General features: G+C 37.5%; 1 protein-coding gene across 3 annotated transcripts in view; it reads right to left on the bottom strand.

Moving 5' to 3' along the window:
• The window catches only part of bbx.S (bobby sox homolog S homeolog), a 59,325-nt gene that overhangs the window by 27,888 nt on the left and 17,018 nt on the right, over positions 1-14,419 (bottom strand). For all 3 annotated transcript variants that reach the window (XM_041584132.1, XM_041584131.1, XM_041584133.1), the window contains exons 3-4: positions 6,079-6,249; positions 3,509-3,745 (exon numbers count right to left, since the gene is read on the bottom strand). In XM_041584132.1, the coding sequence (XP_041440066.1) occupies positions 3,509-3,745; positions 6,079-6,240 (399 nt within the window). In that variant the 5' untranslated portion in view covers positions 6,241-6,249. The remainder of the gene's footprint in view (positions 1-3,508; positions 3,746-6,078; positions 6,250-14,419) is intronic.

Below are 14,419 nucleotides of genomic sequence, written 5' to 3'. Positions count from 1 at the left end.
AGAAGCAGAGTGAAGGTTGCGTGATGAAGGTTGCGTGAAGCAGAGTATTTGGAGATCAGAGATGAAATATAGGGGGGGCTTCATTATTTAGGGCCTTGAAAGTGAGTGTTAGTAATTTGAATTTGATTCTAGAGGAAAGTGGGAGCCAGTGAAGGGACATGCATATGGGAGCAGCTGATGTTGAGCGGCGAGATGAATGAGTCTAGCGGCTGCATTTAGAACAGATTGGAGTTGTGAAAGGTGACTTGTTGGAATACCTGCGAGAAGTAGGTTGCAGTAATCAAGGGGGGAGATGATGAGAGACTGAATCAGTGTTTTAGTTGATTCTGAACTGAGATATTGTCATATTCGGCAATGTTGCGAAGTTGAATACGACAAGATTTTGCAAGTGTTTGAATGTGTGGTGAAAATACAGATGTGAGTCTAGGATAACTCCTAGGCAGCGAGCTTGTGTGGTGGAATGAAAGGTGGTGTTGTTTACTGTGAGTGATATCTGAGGGACAGGGGAAGATCTTGGAGGAAATATAAAGAGTTCTGTTTTTGAAAAGTTCAGTTTCAGGTAGCGTTGTGACATCCAGAAGGAGACAGCAGAGAGACGGTCTGTAACTTGGGAAAGGACAGAATTAGAATGTATGTATGTATGTATGTATATTTTTATTTGTAAAGCGCTCCTTGAGGGCAAAGCACTGTACAACAAAACAATAAATTAGTAGTAACAAACAAGGGGTCTTTGGAATAAAAAGTAACAATAAGTGCATTATTAGAAATACAATTCACATAAATATAAAAAATATAATTACAATACAGATTAAGTGCTCAGTGTTAAGGAAACAAAAGGCTAGAGGACCCTACCCCATAGGGCTTACAGTCTAAATATATATAGTAGAAGTAGAGTTAGAGAAGGCAGGATATCTAGGATAACTCCTAGGCAGCGTGCTTGTGTGGTGGAATGAAAGGTGGTGTTGTTTACTGTGAGTGATATCTGAGGGACAGGGGAAGATCTTGGAGGAAATATAAAGAGTTCTGTTTTTGAAAAGTTCAGTTTCAGGTGGCGTTGTGACATCCAGGAGGAGACAGCAGAGAGACAGTCTGTAACTTGGGAAAGGACAGAATTAGAAAGATCTGGAGTAGACAAGTAGAGTTGGGTGTTATTAGCATAAAGGTGGTACTGAAGTCCAAACGACTGAATACGTTTTCCTAGCGAAGTTGTATAGAGCGACAACAGCAGAGGGCCTAGAACAGAGCCTTGAGGAACTCCGACAGAGAGAGAGGGAACATGTATGTATGTATGTATGTATATTTTTATTTGTAAAGCGCTCCTTGAGGGCAAAGCACTGTACAACAAAACAATAAATTAGTAGTAACAAACTAGGGGTCTTTGGAATAAAAAGTAACAATAAGTGGAATATGAGAAATACAATTCACATAAATATAAAAAATATAATTACAATAAAGATTAAGTGCTCAGTGTCAAGGAAACAAAAGGCTAGAGGACCCTACCCCGTAGGGCTTACAGTCTAAATATATATATAGTAGAAGTAGAGTTAGAGAAGGCAACTTTAAAGGAACAGTCAGACAGATAAGATGTAAACCATAAAAGAGCAGTGTCATGAATGCCAGCTCAGTGTAGAATTTCTAGGAGGAGTGTGTGGTCAACTGTGTCAAAGGTTGCAGAGCGATCTAGAAGGATTGGAATAGTGACCTTTAGACATTGCCCTTTAGAAATGAATGAAGAGTGGTGGAATTTCACTCTAGAGGACTGTGGCAATCTCTATCTTCAATCTCTTATAAATATACCCCATAGTGATGTTGTCTCATTATGATTTACATAAAACCATTGTTAGCATTATGTTCCATGGAAAATATGACTTAAATAAGAATTTATGAGAAAATGTATATTGCTACTTAACAAACAACTATATCTTATGTAACATAACATAATAAATATCTGAGAAGAAAAGTATGAAACAGGAGGGTGATATAGACAAGCTGTTTGTTGACGTGTCTTGAGATCTACTGATCCCCAGCTAAAGGTCTACTGGTAGATTCCGATCTACTTTTTGGACACCACCTGACCTCCACTAAAATAACTGTAGATCATAAGATCACAATAGCTTTGTATATTATGCTTGTTCAGAAAAAACACACAAGTCACTGTTAAAAACATTAATAGAAAGCCGTTACAACATCACAAGGCAGGGCATTCTACAACCTTAATGTCTTCCCTGCGAAGAACCATCTTTTGTGCACCGATCTGTTCTATGGGTAAAATGCTCCACTATGTGTCTATAATGTCCACTAATGTGCTTGTAAAGAGTAGTCATGTCCTCTCACACGTGCCTTTTCTCCAAAGAAAATGACCCTAGCACTGACAGTCTACTCTCATAGTTTAAATCTGCCATGCTTTCATTCTTTAAGATAATGTCCTTTTTTTGCAAGACAGTACTTAATTTGCTTTAGTAGCCACTGAATGACACTGCCCAGAATAATATTCAGAATGAATCTACATTAATTTATGTTTTTCTTCCAAAGTGCATAATGGCTCTGCAAAGTGGCAGCATCCTGCATGGAACATATAGTTTTTACAGTTTACTATCATCAGCAATAATAGAAACAGTGCTTTCAATGCCCAACCCAAATTCATTAATAAACAAGTTAGAAAGCAAAGGGCCATGGACAGACCCCTTCTGTACTCCACTAACCACAATAGTCCAATTAGAAAATGATCCATTTACCACTGCTCTTTGTAATCTATCCTGCGATCAGTCAAGTACAAATATTATGTTACAGACCAAGATTCCTTAAAAATACTTTAGCAAAGTCAAAGTAGATTACATCCTCTGCCATCCCAGAGTCCAGGTTCCTGCTTACCACCTCAAAGAAGGCAATTAAATTAGTCTGACAAGAGCTATTATGAATAAATTAAAGGGGTTGTTCCCCTTCCAAACACTTTTTCAGTTCAGTTGTTTCCAGATGTTTCACCATAAACAAAAACTTTTTTCAATTGCTTTCCATCTTTTATTTTTTACGGTTTTCCCAAAATTTATAATTTAAATGTTCCTGTCTCTGTCTAGCAGCTCAGTGATCCAGGTGCATATTCTGAACTGTTACAGTTTGCTGCATTAGTTGACACATTTCTCAGCAGCATCTGTGGATAATATTACACCAATTCTAACAGCTGCTTTTAATGAAACTCATAGATTCTGTTCAGTAGGGCAAAAGATAACAAATGTATCAACATTTGAAAAATGAGACTTTACACTTCAATAATAGAAAAACAGTTATAAAAAAACCATAGAAAGTAATTAGAAAAATTACTTATTTCTGGTGAACTATCTGAAACCAAACTGAAAAAAAGAGTTTGAAGGTGAACAACCCCTTTAAAATAAGTAGGGTAATTTGCAATAAATATTATAAAAATAATATACTTTATTATTTTTAACAATCTGTCTAGCCATTGCACTTGAATGACCTTAATACATTCTTGAAATAAATGTGTTTTACAAACCTCTTTAGCCATATCTGTGTACTTTTGCTTCTCATTAGGGTCGAGATAGGCCCACCAATCTGCCAGTATTTTTGTAGCACCGCGATTATCCAGACGAGGATGTTCCTGACGCACTAGAGAGCGATGACGTTTACAAAATAAGAGGAAAGCATTCATTGGCCTGCGAGCTCTTTGCTCACTAGTCTCATTGTCTTCTGTTTCATCATTTTCAAGACCATCGCCATCAAGAAGCTGGACCTTTAAAGACAATATAAGTCAGAATCTGGCTCTAATAGTTACACAATCACTAACCCACCATGAGTTCTGAGCTGCTGGAATTTTACATTACCGTAGAACTTTAATCATTCGTTTAAAATAAAAATATTGTCTACACTGACTACTAATATAGGTAAATATCTGACCATGTCAGAATCAGAATTTATTATTGCATTGCCATGGATGAACTACAGAGGCTGATTTACTATAACTACACCAGCGCATTTGCCCATAGCAACATTAGATCTTTGTGTTTCAAATTAGATCTTTTTTAACTGGAAGCAGACTGCAATTAGTAGACTAATTATTTGCTGATTGTAGCTATAGGTAGCTAATGGTAACTGCCTTTGTGTAATTTAGCACCTGACTCAACTGAAACTTATACAATTACTTTTCTAATCTGTTTACCTAGTACTGTACCTCCAAATAGACTATTTCTCTCCAGTGGTCCTTTCTGTCAGTACGGGGTTAAGTATTCCTTGAGCTCTGGAGGATGGACAGAAGAATAAAAAAAAAGAAACTCCCCCCTCTATATAATGTTCTCTTACTGAGTACATTTTTTTCTTCTGCCTTAAAGGGATACTGTCATCGGAAAAGATGTTTTTTTTCAAAACGCATCAGTTAATAGTGCTACTGCCTTTGTGTAGTTTAGCACCTGACTCAACTGAAACTTATACAATTACTTTTCTAATCTGTTTACCTAGTACTGTACCTCCAAAAAAACTATTTCTCTCCAGTGGTCCTTTCTGTCAGTACGGGGTTAAGTATTCCTTGAGCTCTGGAGGAAGGACAGAAGTATAAAAAAAAGAAACTCCCCCCTCTATATAATGTTCCCCTACTGAGTAAATTTTTTTCTTCTGCCTTAAAGGGATACTGTCATCAGAAAACATGTTTTTTTTCAAAATGAATCAGTTAAAAGTGCTGCTCCAGCAGAATTCTGCACTGAAATCCATTTTTTAAAAGAGCAAACAGATTTTTTTATATTCAATTTTGAAATCTGACATGGGGCTAGACATTTTGTCAATTTCCCAGCTGCCCCAGTCATGTGAATTGTGCTTGCACTTAAGGAGAGAAATGCTTTCTGGCAGGCTGCTGTTTTTCCTTCTCCATGTAACTGAAGGAGTCTCAGTGGGACATGGATTTTTACTATTGAGTGTTGTTCTTAGATCTACCAGGCAGCTGTTATCTTGCGTTAGGGAGCTGTTATCTGGTTGCCTTCCCATTGTTCTTTTGTTTGGCTGCTGGGGGGGGGGGAAGGGAGGGGGGTAATATCACTCCAACTTGCAGTACAGCAGTAAAGAGTGATTGAAGTTTATCAGAGCACAAGTCACATGACTTGGGGCAGCTGGGAAATTGACAATATGTCTAGCCCCATGTCAGATTTCAAAATTGAATATAAAAATATCTGTTTGCTCTTTTGAGAAATGGATTTCAGTGCAGAATTCTGCTGGAGCAGCACTATTAACTGATTCATTTTGAAAAATGTTTTTTTCCCATGACAGTATCCCTTTAAAGAAGGAAAGGACAGACCCTATTTGTAGAGTTATTCACCTTTAGCTGTTAATTGTGTAGAATTATGCTAAGCTGCTTCCTAGAATTGAACAAGCATCTTTCCATTCTTGCCTGCAACCGCATCAATAGGCTCAGAGGAAAAAGTAGTTGAAATATCTTCTAGCAGCCCTGCTGTTGTGAGATCACTTTTTGGGGTATGGTACAGCAATCTTGTATTGGTACGCTTTTTATAGGACAGATACATCTATGCCCTAAAATAATAAGCGGTTCAGTAAAAGGGCGCTTTTTCAATATATGCTAATTGCACACAAAACAATGCACTGGAAGAAAGCCTCCCAAACTTGTAAGCATTTCCGCCTACTCAGTACTGTACTACACAGTAGCATCACCCATCGGTAATGTCATTTCTGGTCATGAACTTCCCACGTAATCTGTCACCCACATTGAGCATCTCACCTAATTCTTGACAATGTCTGTGCTTTTTTACTGGTGTGTTAAGGTTTAGAATTTATCTATGGATTGCAGTTTTGACTCAGATTCTCCACTGTGTCAAAACTAAACCATTGTCCTTGAATCACTCATGCCAGAGCAGATTTAAGGTGGCCATACATGCTCATTTTGGAGGAGTTGCCAAAGAAGCAGATCTTTTACCAATATGCCCACCTTGAAGTGATTGACTACTGTAGGTAATAATGAATGTCAACTTAATTTCAATAAGTTCATTTTAAATTCTCATTAGACAAGTTTGCTTACCATAGCAAAATACACCATGCTATCTAAATACTTTAACATGAAATACTTACTTTATCAATATCTTCTTCGTCCTCTTCTTCCTCATCTTCTTCAGAAAAGTCAGGGATTTTGTTTGCAAGCAGTGGGTGCCATTGCAGGCACTTTCTCTTTGGTCGTTTTCCAGCTCCTTCTCCTTCAGTAGAATGGTCCTTATTTCTTGCACTGCCTTTCATGACTATACACTGAAAGCAAAAAGATTGAGCTTACACAGACATAATCAAATAATAAAATGTTTTATATATAAATAGCAATTTTACCAGAAGACAAAAAGAACACAGTAGTTATACAGTAACTATAAGAAAACCCAACTTGAAATCCTAGTTGATGCCTAGTAGTAAAGGTTCTGCAGGTGTGATTTTGAGAATTCACATTGCTTAATATACTAAAATCCTTTTAAAACAGAGATACTTGAATAAAGTAATGTAAAACAGGGTGGGTGTGGATGTAAATAATGAATAATGCAGCATAGTGGCATCAGACTCAGCCCTTGCCTTGTAGATCAGTGTACAAAAACTAAACAACTTCAAAGCAATAAGAAAGATCAATGCATAAATTCTCAGTGAAACAAGTGTAATTAAAGTGTCAGCCTAATATGCTTTCACTGGAGAAGTGCATAGGATGGTAATTACAGGCTAGCTGCGTGATGTATTCTCCATTGTTTCTCAGCACTGAGCCATTAATGATCATTTCTAAGTTTCACTGAATTGATGTTTTAATAGTTGCATGCTGGGAACAAGTAAGATATTGTTTAGATATTGTTCCAACTGCACTTCTTGCATGATACTACGGAGGATTAACACATGCATAATTTCCTATTCAGGGTTACAATGAGTTTTGGAGTTTAACATTATCATAATAATGATAATAATGACAGAATTCTCTATATGCAGCATAATATCCTAATTTTGCATGATGCACTACAAACAAGAGATGATATTTAATTAGAGGAAAAAAATGAACCCCTCCCCCAACCTTCTTGGGCTATGATATATTTCAAAAAAGAGTGCTTCTGCTTTTTGGGTGCCCTGTAGTTTGGCAATAAACTTTATAAGCATCAATGCTCATTTACAAAGGACACAGTTTTAGGTATAACATGGAGTGCAACCCAAAAAACAACATACAGTATAGTAATTGCCTCAGCAGCCTCTGTATTGTGTCATTGGCCGTATCCAAAGCAAATCGGCCTGAAAATATATAGAATTCTTGGTAAACCATACCAAATAAAATATTATTCCTCCGAGAAAATACTATTAATTTTGAAAACGAAAGTTTAGATGTAGACAAATGTACATAAAGGTTAGACACCAGATATTTGTGAGAGACAAGGAGGAGAAGCATATATAAAAACCTATATAAGATGATCTTGTCATATAAAATCCTTCGGGAGGGGGAATGTAATAAAATTTGCAAAGAGGACACATTTGCGATTCTTTATTATGCTTTTTTGCATCTCGAATCTTAATTGCGCATTTAGAACCTTGCTTGAAGGTGACGTAAACTTTTGGAGCAAATGTGATAACTTTTCATTAAAGTTTTATTACATACACTGTTCACTATGGGAAACAACAAATTCACAATCCTACTGTCACTAAACTACTGTCTAGTGAGGGGTAAAGTGTTCGCAAAGGCAAAGGCCAAGGCCAATATTACTATCCCCATTTATAAATGTTATTTTTATAAACCATTGTTGTTGGGGTGTTTTGTTTAAGAAACACCAAAAGCTCTCTTACTACCTTGCAATGTTTCCTTTTTCTAGTATAATGTTCTCAGGGGTGGTGAAGTAAAGTGCAAAGAACACTGAATAATTGATCATGTTTAAGTGGCAACAGGCGCACAATGCTTTCACTGTTGCAGATAATTTACTCATTATTATTGTTACTCTGCCATGTTACAAGAATGAAAAAGATGCAAAAACATTTTCACTGTGCTCATGTTCTAAAATAAGACAAAATGTAAGGACATATAATTAAAACATATATAAAATTATGATAATAATCACTGACACACCTAGCTGCCAACTTTGATATGGCAGTAGGTCCAGGGTTACAGTAGAGTTGTGCCAACAGCTAGCACTGACTTACACCATGTGAATTGGACATTAATTGCACCAGAAGAGACATCAGTATGATACAAATACAGGTAAAGTTGCTTAATTTGCAACATGCAAACAAAGTACCAAATCAGTGCTGATCTGTGTCTATATTGGTGCAACACGTAAATAGCAAGGGGCAATTTTTCAGGAACCCACAAAAATGCTAGAATTCTGGAAACAAGTGCTGCATTGTGGATTAAAAAACTTGTTTCCATGTGAGTCAGTACCTGCCTATTATAAGCTTGGGGTTATTTTTCCTTTAAAGTTGACGTTTCAAAGTAGTTTATAACAAACCAGCTGTTTCAACTTTTGAATACTTTAGTTGCTAATATTCACTGATGCTGCTGAGTAATGTATCAACTAACATATCAAACTGTAACAGATTAAACAATTGGGGGCCTGACATAATAGTAATAGAAAGCAAAGTGAAGGTGAACTTTCTCTTTTAATTCTTGGTACACATGCCCAATCTGCTCATATACTGGTTACACATAACGGCAGTCAGACTGAGACTGGAAAAAAAGATTCTTTTAAGCAACACACGGGTCGGGTCGCATGTTTGGTTAAACAGTTTTGGAACTGCATGCCATTCTATCTGATCTGTGTCTGCCAGCTGGACACAATTTTTATTTTTTTGCTATTGCCTATTAGTAGATGTAAAGGGAAATTGAACATGTATTATAAATGTTGCAGTGTTTAATGTTAAGAAAGTACCTTTATGAAAACAAATTGCAAATAACGACCTTAAACTGAGGCATGAGTCGTTCTGGGGAGTATATTAACAGCAACAGAAACATCACTTAGCAATATTTGAAAACATGAAGGCAGCATCACAATACCCATGTTCACTTATACAAAAGCAGTTTATGTAAAAGTAATACAGGTATGGGACCTGTTATACAGAATGCTTGGGACCTGGGGGTTTCCAGATAACAGATATGTACTTAATTTGGATCTTCATACATTAAGCCTACTAGGAAATCATTTAAATGTTAAATAAACCCAATAGGCTAGTTTTGCTTCCAATAAAGGTTAATTATATCTTAGCTTGGATCAAGTACAAGGTACTGTTTAATTATTATAAAAAAAAAAAAGGAAATCATTTTTTAAAAATTTGGATTATTTGGATAAAATGGAGAACTTTCCATAATTCAGAGCTTTCTGGATAACGGGTTTCCGGATAACGGAGCCTGTAGCAGTAATAAAATCAGAGGAATTGTAAGCTACTGTGGTGTAAAACAGGTGAGCAGGTATTCCATGCTGCTGTGCTGCAACTGAAACAACACCACAATCCTATGAGTCAGCATTGTTTGCCAAGAGATTGCAACAATAAGCACATTCTCTCCATGAACACACTGCTTTGTAGCCAATTACATGGCGTAATGATGGAATCAAGAATTAGCATGAACACCACTAAATTGTAAGCTGTATTTGACAAAATTAAAATGGCAGAGTTCTGTGCAAACACCAAAAAAACTTGTTCTTAAAAACAAAACATATTCATTTATGTAAGTACATACACAATGGCACACATGTAGCATATTTTTCCAAACCTACTGTATAAATATTTTAGATATTTCTGAAAGCCAGATGCTCCTCAAAGCAAACAGCAGGAACACTGATACATAATAAAGGGCTATTTTGAGTAACTATGAACGCAATCTAAAATTGATTTCAGCACAGAAATGCCTTACAGATACAAAACACAATCACATTCTGCTCCCTAGTGTTGGATTTCTGTTACAACAGCTTAAAAGAATATTTTACAAAACAGTGAAACGGGCTTCACAATATCTTTGGAATCCCTTCAGAAATGAGTATACTGTTGCTTTACACAGGAAAGTAGCAGATATAATTGATAACATTGATAATGACACGTACCAAAAAAGCACAGCAAGTAGATATTTAGCATTAGTACAAAATATAGGAACCAATATACATTTCTATACATAAACTGCCATGGAAGTTTATGTCTGTGAACCAACACAGCATTGCTAAAAGACTCACACAGCACTTTGCTGAGAAGTGTCTCAAACTATAAGGGCTGGGACACACTGGGCGATTTGGGGAGATTTAGTCGCCTGGCAACTAATCGCCGCGACTTTCCGCGACTTTTCTCCCCGAATGCCTCCCCTCGCTCTGCGCCTGGCTAAAATGAAAAATCGCCTGCGCTAATCACACGCGGCGATTCGTTTTCCGAAGTCGCCCGAAGTTTCCTCGTGAGGCAACTTCGGGCGACTTCGGAAAACGAATCGCCGCGTGTGATTAGCGCAGGCGATTTTTCATTCTAGCCAGGCGCAGAGCGAGGGGAGGCATTCGGGGAGAAAAGTCGCGGCGATTAGTCGCCAGGCGACTAAAACTCCCCAAATCGCCCAGTGTGTCCCTACCCTAAAGGGGGAATGTAATAAAAAACCACAAGCAATGTTTGAAATGGTGTTTTTGCGAATGTTTAGTGCTGCTCGCAATGTAAAATCAAAAAGGGTAGCGTTAACACCTGCTTTGGAGTTACATTAAATATTTTGTTGCATGACATGGTTTGCGAAATTGTATTTCATACACTGCGAATGTCATAAAAAGAGGATGTAAACATGGTCACTAACATTTGCAATGGTCTTTGCGCATGTTTTTTGCTCTAATTAAACATATTACATTCCCCCATAAGAGTTTATACGTTGGCAACATGACTTACCACTGCTACTGGTAAACAAAACTAATTAATCATTGATATTAAATTTTTAGAAAAATAGTCAAAAAAAAAACAGTAATTATTATTATATAATATTTTTCAATAAATATATGTGTATGTGTACGTGTATCAACAGCATGAATTCTAAGATACTGAAACCTTTCTGTGTGGGCTGAGTGGGCCTCTATGTAAAATGAAATGCCAGGGCCTATTTTAATTCTCAGTCCGGACCTGCTCCCAGACTACTGCTGGCACTACCTTACTATGTTTTAATGATGTCCAAGTTATGGGGTGGGGGTTGCATATGTGCCTCCTTCAGCCTGTCCCTCATAATAAAGTGCTAGTGAATGCTGACATCACTGTATTCATCCAGAAAGTGCAGATCCTTGTACCTTAACACCTGCTAGCCACAAGCACTGATGGCGAGCAGCCCAACCAAACATACACAAGTCTTTGAAGGAAGAACTATACCTCCAAACAGTAGGTCTCTATTAAAATATATTGCATAAAACAGCTCAAATTTAAAACCCTGCTTCATGTTAATAAACCATTTCATAATTATTAGCTTTTTTATTAGTGTGTGCCATTTTAAGAATTAAGGGTCATCCCCTGGGATCCTACGATTGACTGTGCACACAAACAAACCATACATGTCAGATCACATGAGCCAATTAACAGAGTTCTGTCTTTAGCTTCCATGCTTCTTCCTGTTACAGTTAGCATTTCTGATCAGGTGATCTCTGAAGCAGTATAGAGAATACCAAAAATGGGGTCTCAATGGAAAAGATGTAAAAGGACAATGAAAACCGAAGAAGCTGCCATTGCCAAAAAGGAAGAATAAGATAATTTCCACTGAACACCAATGTGTTTTTTTATGTTATTAAACACCTGGCCACCAATGTATTATTTTAATCCTCCATAGGCCCCTGGCCAGCAATGTTTTTTTTTATATTTTCTATGGGGCCTATAGCCACCATTGTATTTTATCTTGTATGGGGGGTCTGGCCACCATTTTTTTTTAAAAAACAATTCTTGGGGCCCCTGGCCACCAATTTTTTTTAACGTATAAAGGGGCTGGCCAACAATGTTTTGTTTTTTTAGCTTGTGGGGGGGGGGATCCTGGCCACCGATGGGTTTTTCTAACTTATGGGGGAGGGGGGCTGACCACAAGTAAAGTTTTTTTTTTTTTTACTTTTATAGGGGGCCCCGATCACCAAATATTTTTTTTAACTTGTGAGGGGAGGCCTGGTCACTTGTGAAGTTTTTTTTAACTTTTATGGGGGGCCCTGGCCACCAATGGGTTTTTAGTGCCCATATATGTGTGACTTTTTTACCATTGTCTAGGGCGGGGCCTGTGGTGGTTGGCGGGCCCAGAATGTCTTAAGGGGGCCCCCGTGATTTCTGATGGTGGTCCTGCTACCACCACCATACTTCACTATAGTTAGATTCAAGCCACATCTATGGCTTTAACCTTTTGCCAAAAACCTTAGGTCTCTTCTACCCACAAGACCTTTTCTGGAAAACTCCAGTTGTACATGTTAAAGGAACATTAACACCAAAAAACTAAAGAGTTTTCAAGTAATGCAATGTACTGTTTGCCCTGCACTGGTAAAACGGATGTGTTTGCTTCATAAACACTACTATTATTTATACAAACACATTGCCGTGTATCCATGGGGTTTGACATTTAAGCTGGAAAAAAAGAGAAAAGGCACAGGTTACATAGCAGATAACCAATAACATCTCTCTTTTTTTACCAATCTTATCTGTTATCTGCTAGGTACCCAGTGCCATTTCAATTTGTAAACCTGCTCCCATGGCTACTCATCAGCTTATTAACTATACGTGTGTGTGTGTGTGTGTGTGTGTGTTGCAGGGCAACACTACATTACTCCTTACTTCCTTACTTAGATACTTAGATACACTTTGGTGGGCAGCCCTAATAAGCCCTCAGCTATCCAACTCTGAAAAGCAGCTGCCTGAACTATATACTGTTGTATAAAACACATATATGAGAAAGCACTTGTCAGAATATGATTTTATTATTTATTTCCAGATGATTTATATAGTGACAACACATTTCCTCAGTGTGTACAGAGATAATATATCATTCACATCAGTTTCTGTCCCAGTGAAGCTAAGTGTTTCAGTGTTTCCCAGAGTGACCATGCTACCTATAGGATCTTTAGTGATAAGTGAGAGGTGAGGATAACCATGTTGAGAGGCATAGATTGTGGACCACACAATACCTGTATAGCCATGTGTAACCCACTCAGTGGAGTTGCTAAAAATACAGGTGCAGTATGTATAGCAGCAGCTATAGTCGGATTGAGCAGATTGTAGCTACTGAGGAAGTAAACCAATCTCTGCACCACCAATACATGTGCTCATTAGGAAAGAAGGCAAGCTTTTGGCATGCTCAGTTATAGAAATCGATGTCCAAGATTTTGTGGCATATCATTAGCTGGTTTAACTGCTACACATATCAAAATGGACAGCCTAGGTTTCAAAACTGACAAGGAAACTGTAAACACTGGAAATATGTTGGTTTTGTTGTTTTTGTTTTTTTAATTTTCTTTATCTAGAATACAGTACAGGTATAGGATTCATTATCCAGAAATCTGTTATCCAGAAACTACGGAAATTATGGAAATTCCCATAGTTGCCATTCTATCCAGATAATCCAAATTTTTAAAAATTATTTCCTTTTTTCTGTTATAATAAAACAGTAGCTTGTACTTGATCCCAACTAAGATATAATTAATTCTTATTGGAAGCAGAACCAACCATTGGGTTTATTTAATGTTTACATGATTTTCTAGTAGACTTTAGGTATGAAGATCCAAATAACAGAAAGTTCCATTATCTGGAAAGCCCCTGGTCCTGAACATTCTGTATAACAGGTCCCATACCTGTACAAACATATTACTGAAGCTAAATAAATAACTTTTTAAAATAACTACAGTATTTGACCTAAGCTATGTGCGTTGAAGGATCACCGGCACACAGGAGTTTAGTTAAGCAGGGCAAGCCCTTGCTGGCACTGCATTCAATAAAATTGCAAGGGCTTGCCCTGCTTAACTAAACTCCTGTGTGCCGGTGATCCTTCAACGTACCTTGACTGGGTGTTTGCGGATTCCCCCATCACTGAGCACCAGGAAACTCTGCTGGGGTTTGTGAGGTGTGCGTTTTTTCCAAATTGGCTTGGACCTAAGCTATGTGTCCAAAAGGTGAACTACCCCTTTATAAATTATAGCGGAGTTTGATTAGCTAAAACATCTATTTTTTTCTTTTCCATTATATAATGCACTTCTATCAGGAGATGTTGATTCTGACTCCTTTCGGACAACTGTACTTTTTATCACTTACCAAAAAAATCACTGATTTGCATATAAATAAACAAAGTACTGACAATGCTAATAATTTTCAACTGGTCCACAAACATACTCTCTGCAGAGCATATACCTTTGTGAGTCCTTGAGGGTCAGGGCACATGCTCAGTTTCGGGGAGATTAGTCGCCCAGCGACAAATCTCCTCTTCTTCGGGGTGACTAATCTATCTGAACTGCATCCT

This window comes from Xenopus laevis, chromosome 2S, assembly GCF_017654675.1.
Source record: "Xenopus laevis strain J_2021 chromosome 2S, Xenopus_laevis_v10.1, whole genome shotgun sequence".
Classification (NCBI taxonomy): domain Eukaryota; kingdom Metazoa; phylum Chordata; class Amphibia; order Anura; family Pipidae; genus Xenopus; species Xenopus laevis.
The sequence above is the reverse complement of the archived record's forward strand: the minus strand, read 5'-3'. Positions and strand labels throughout refer to the sequence as shown.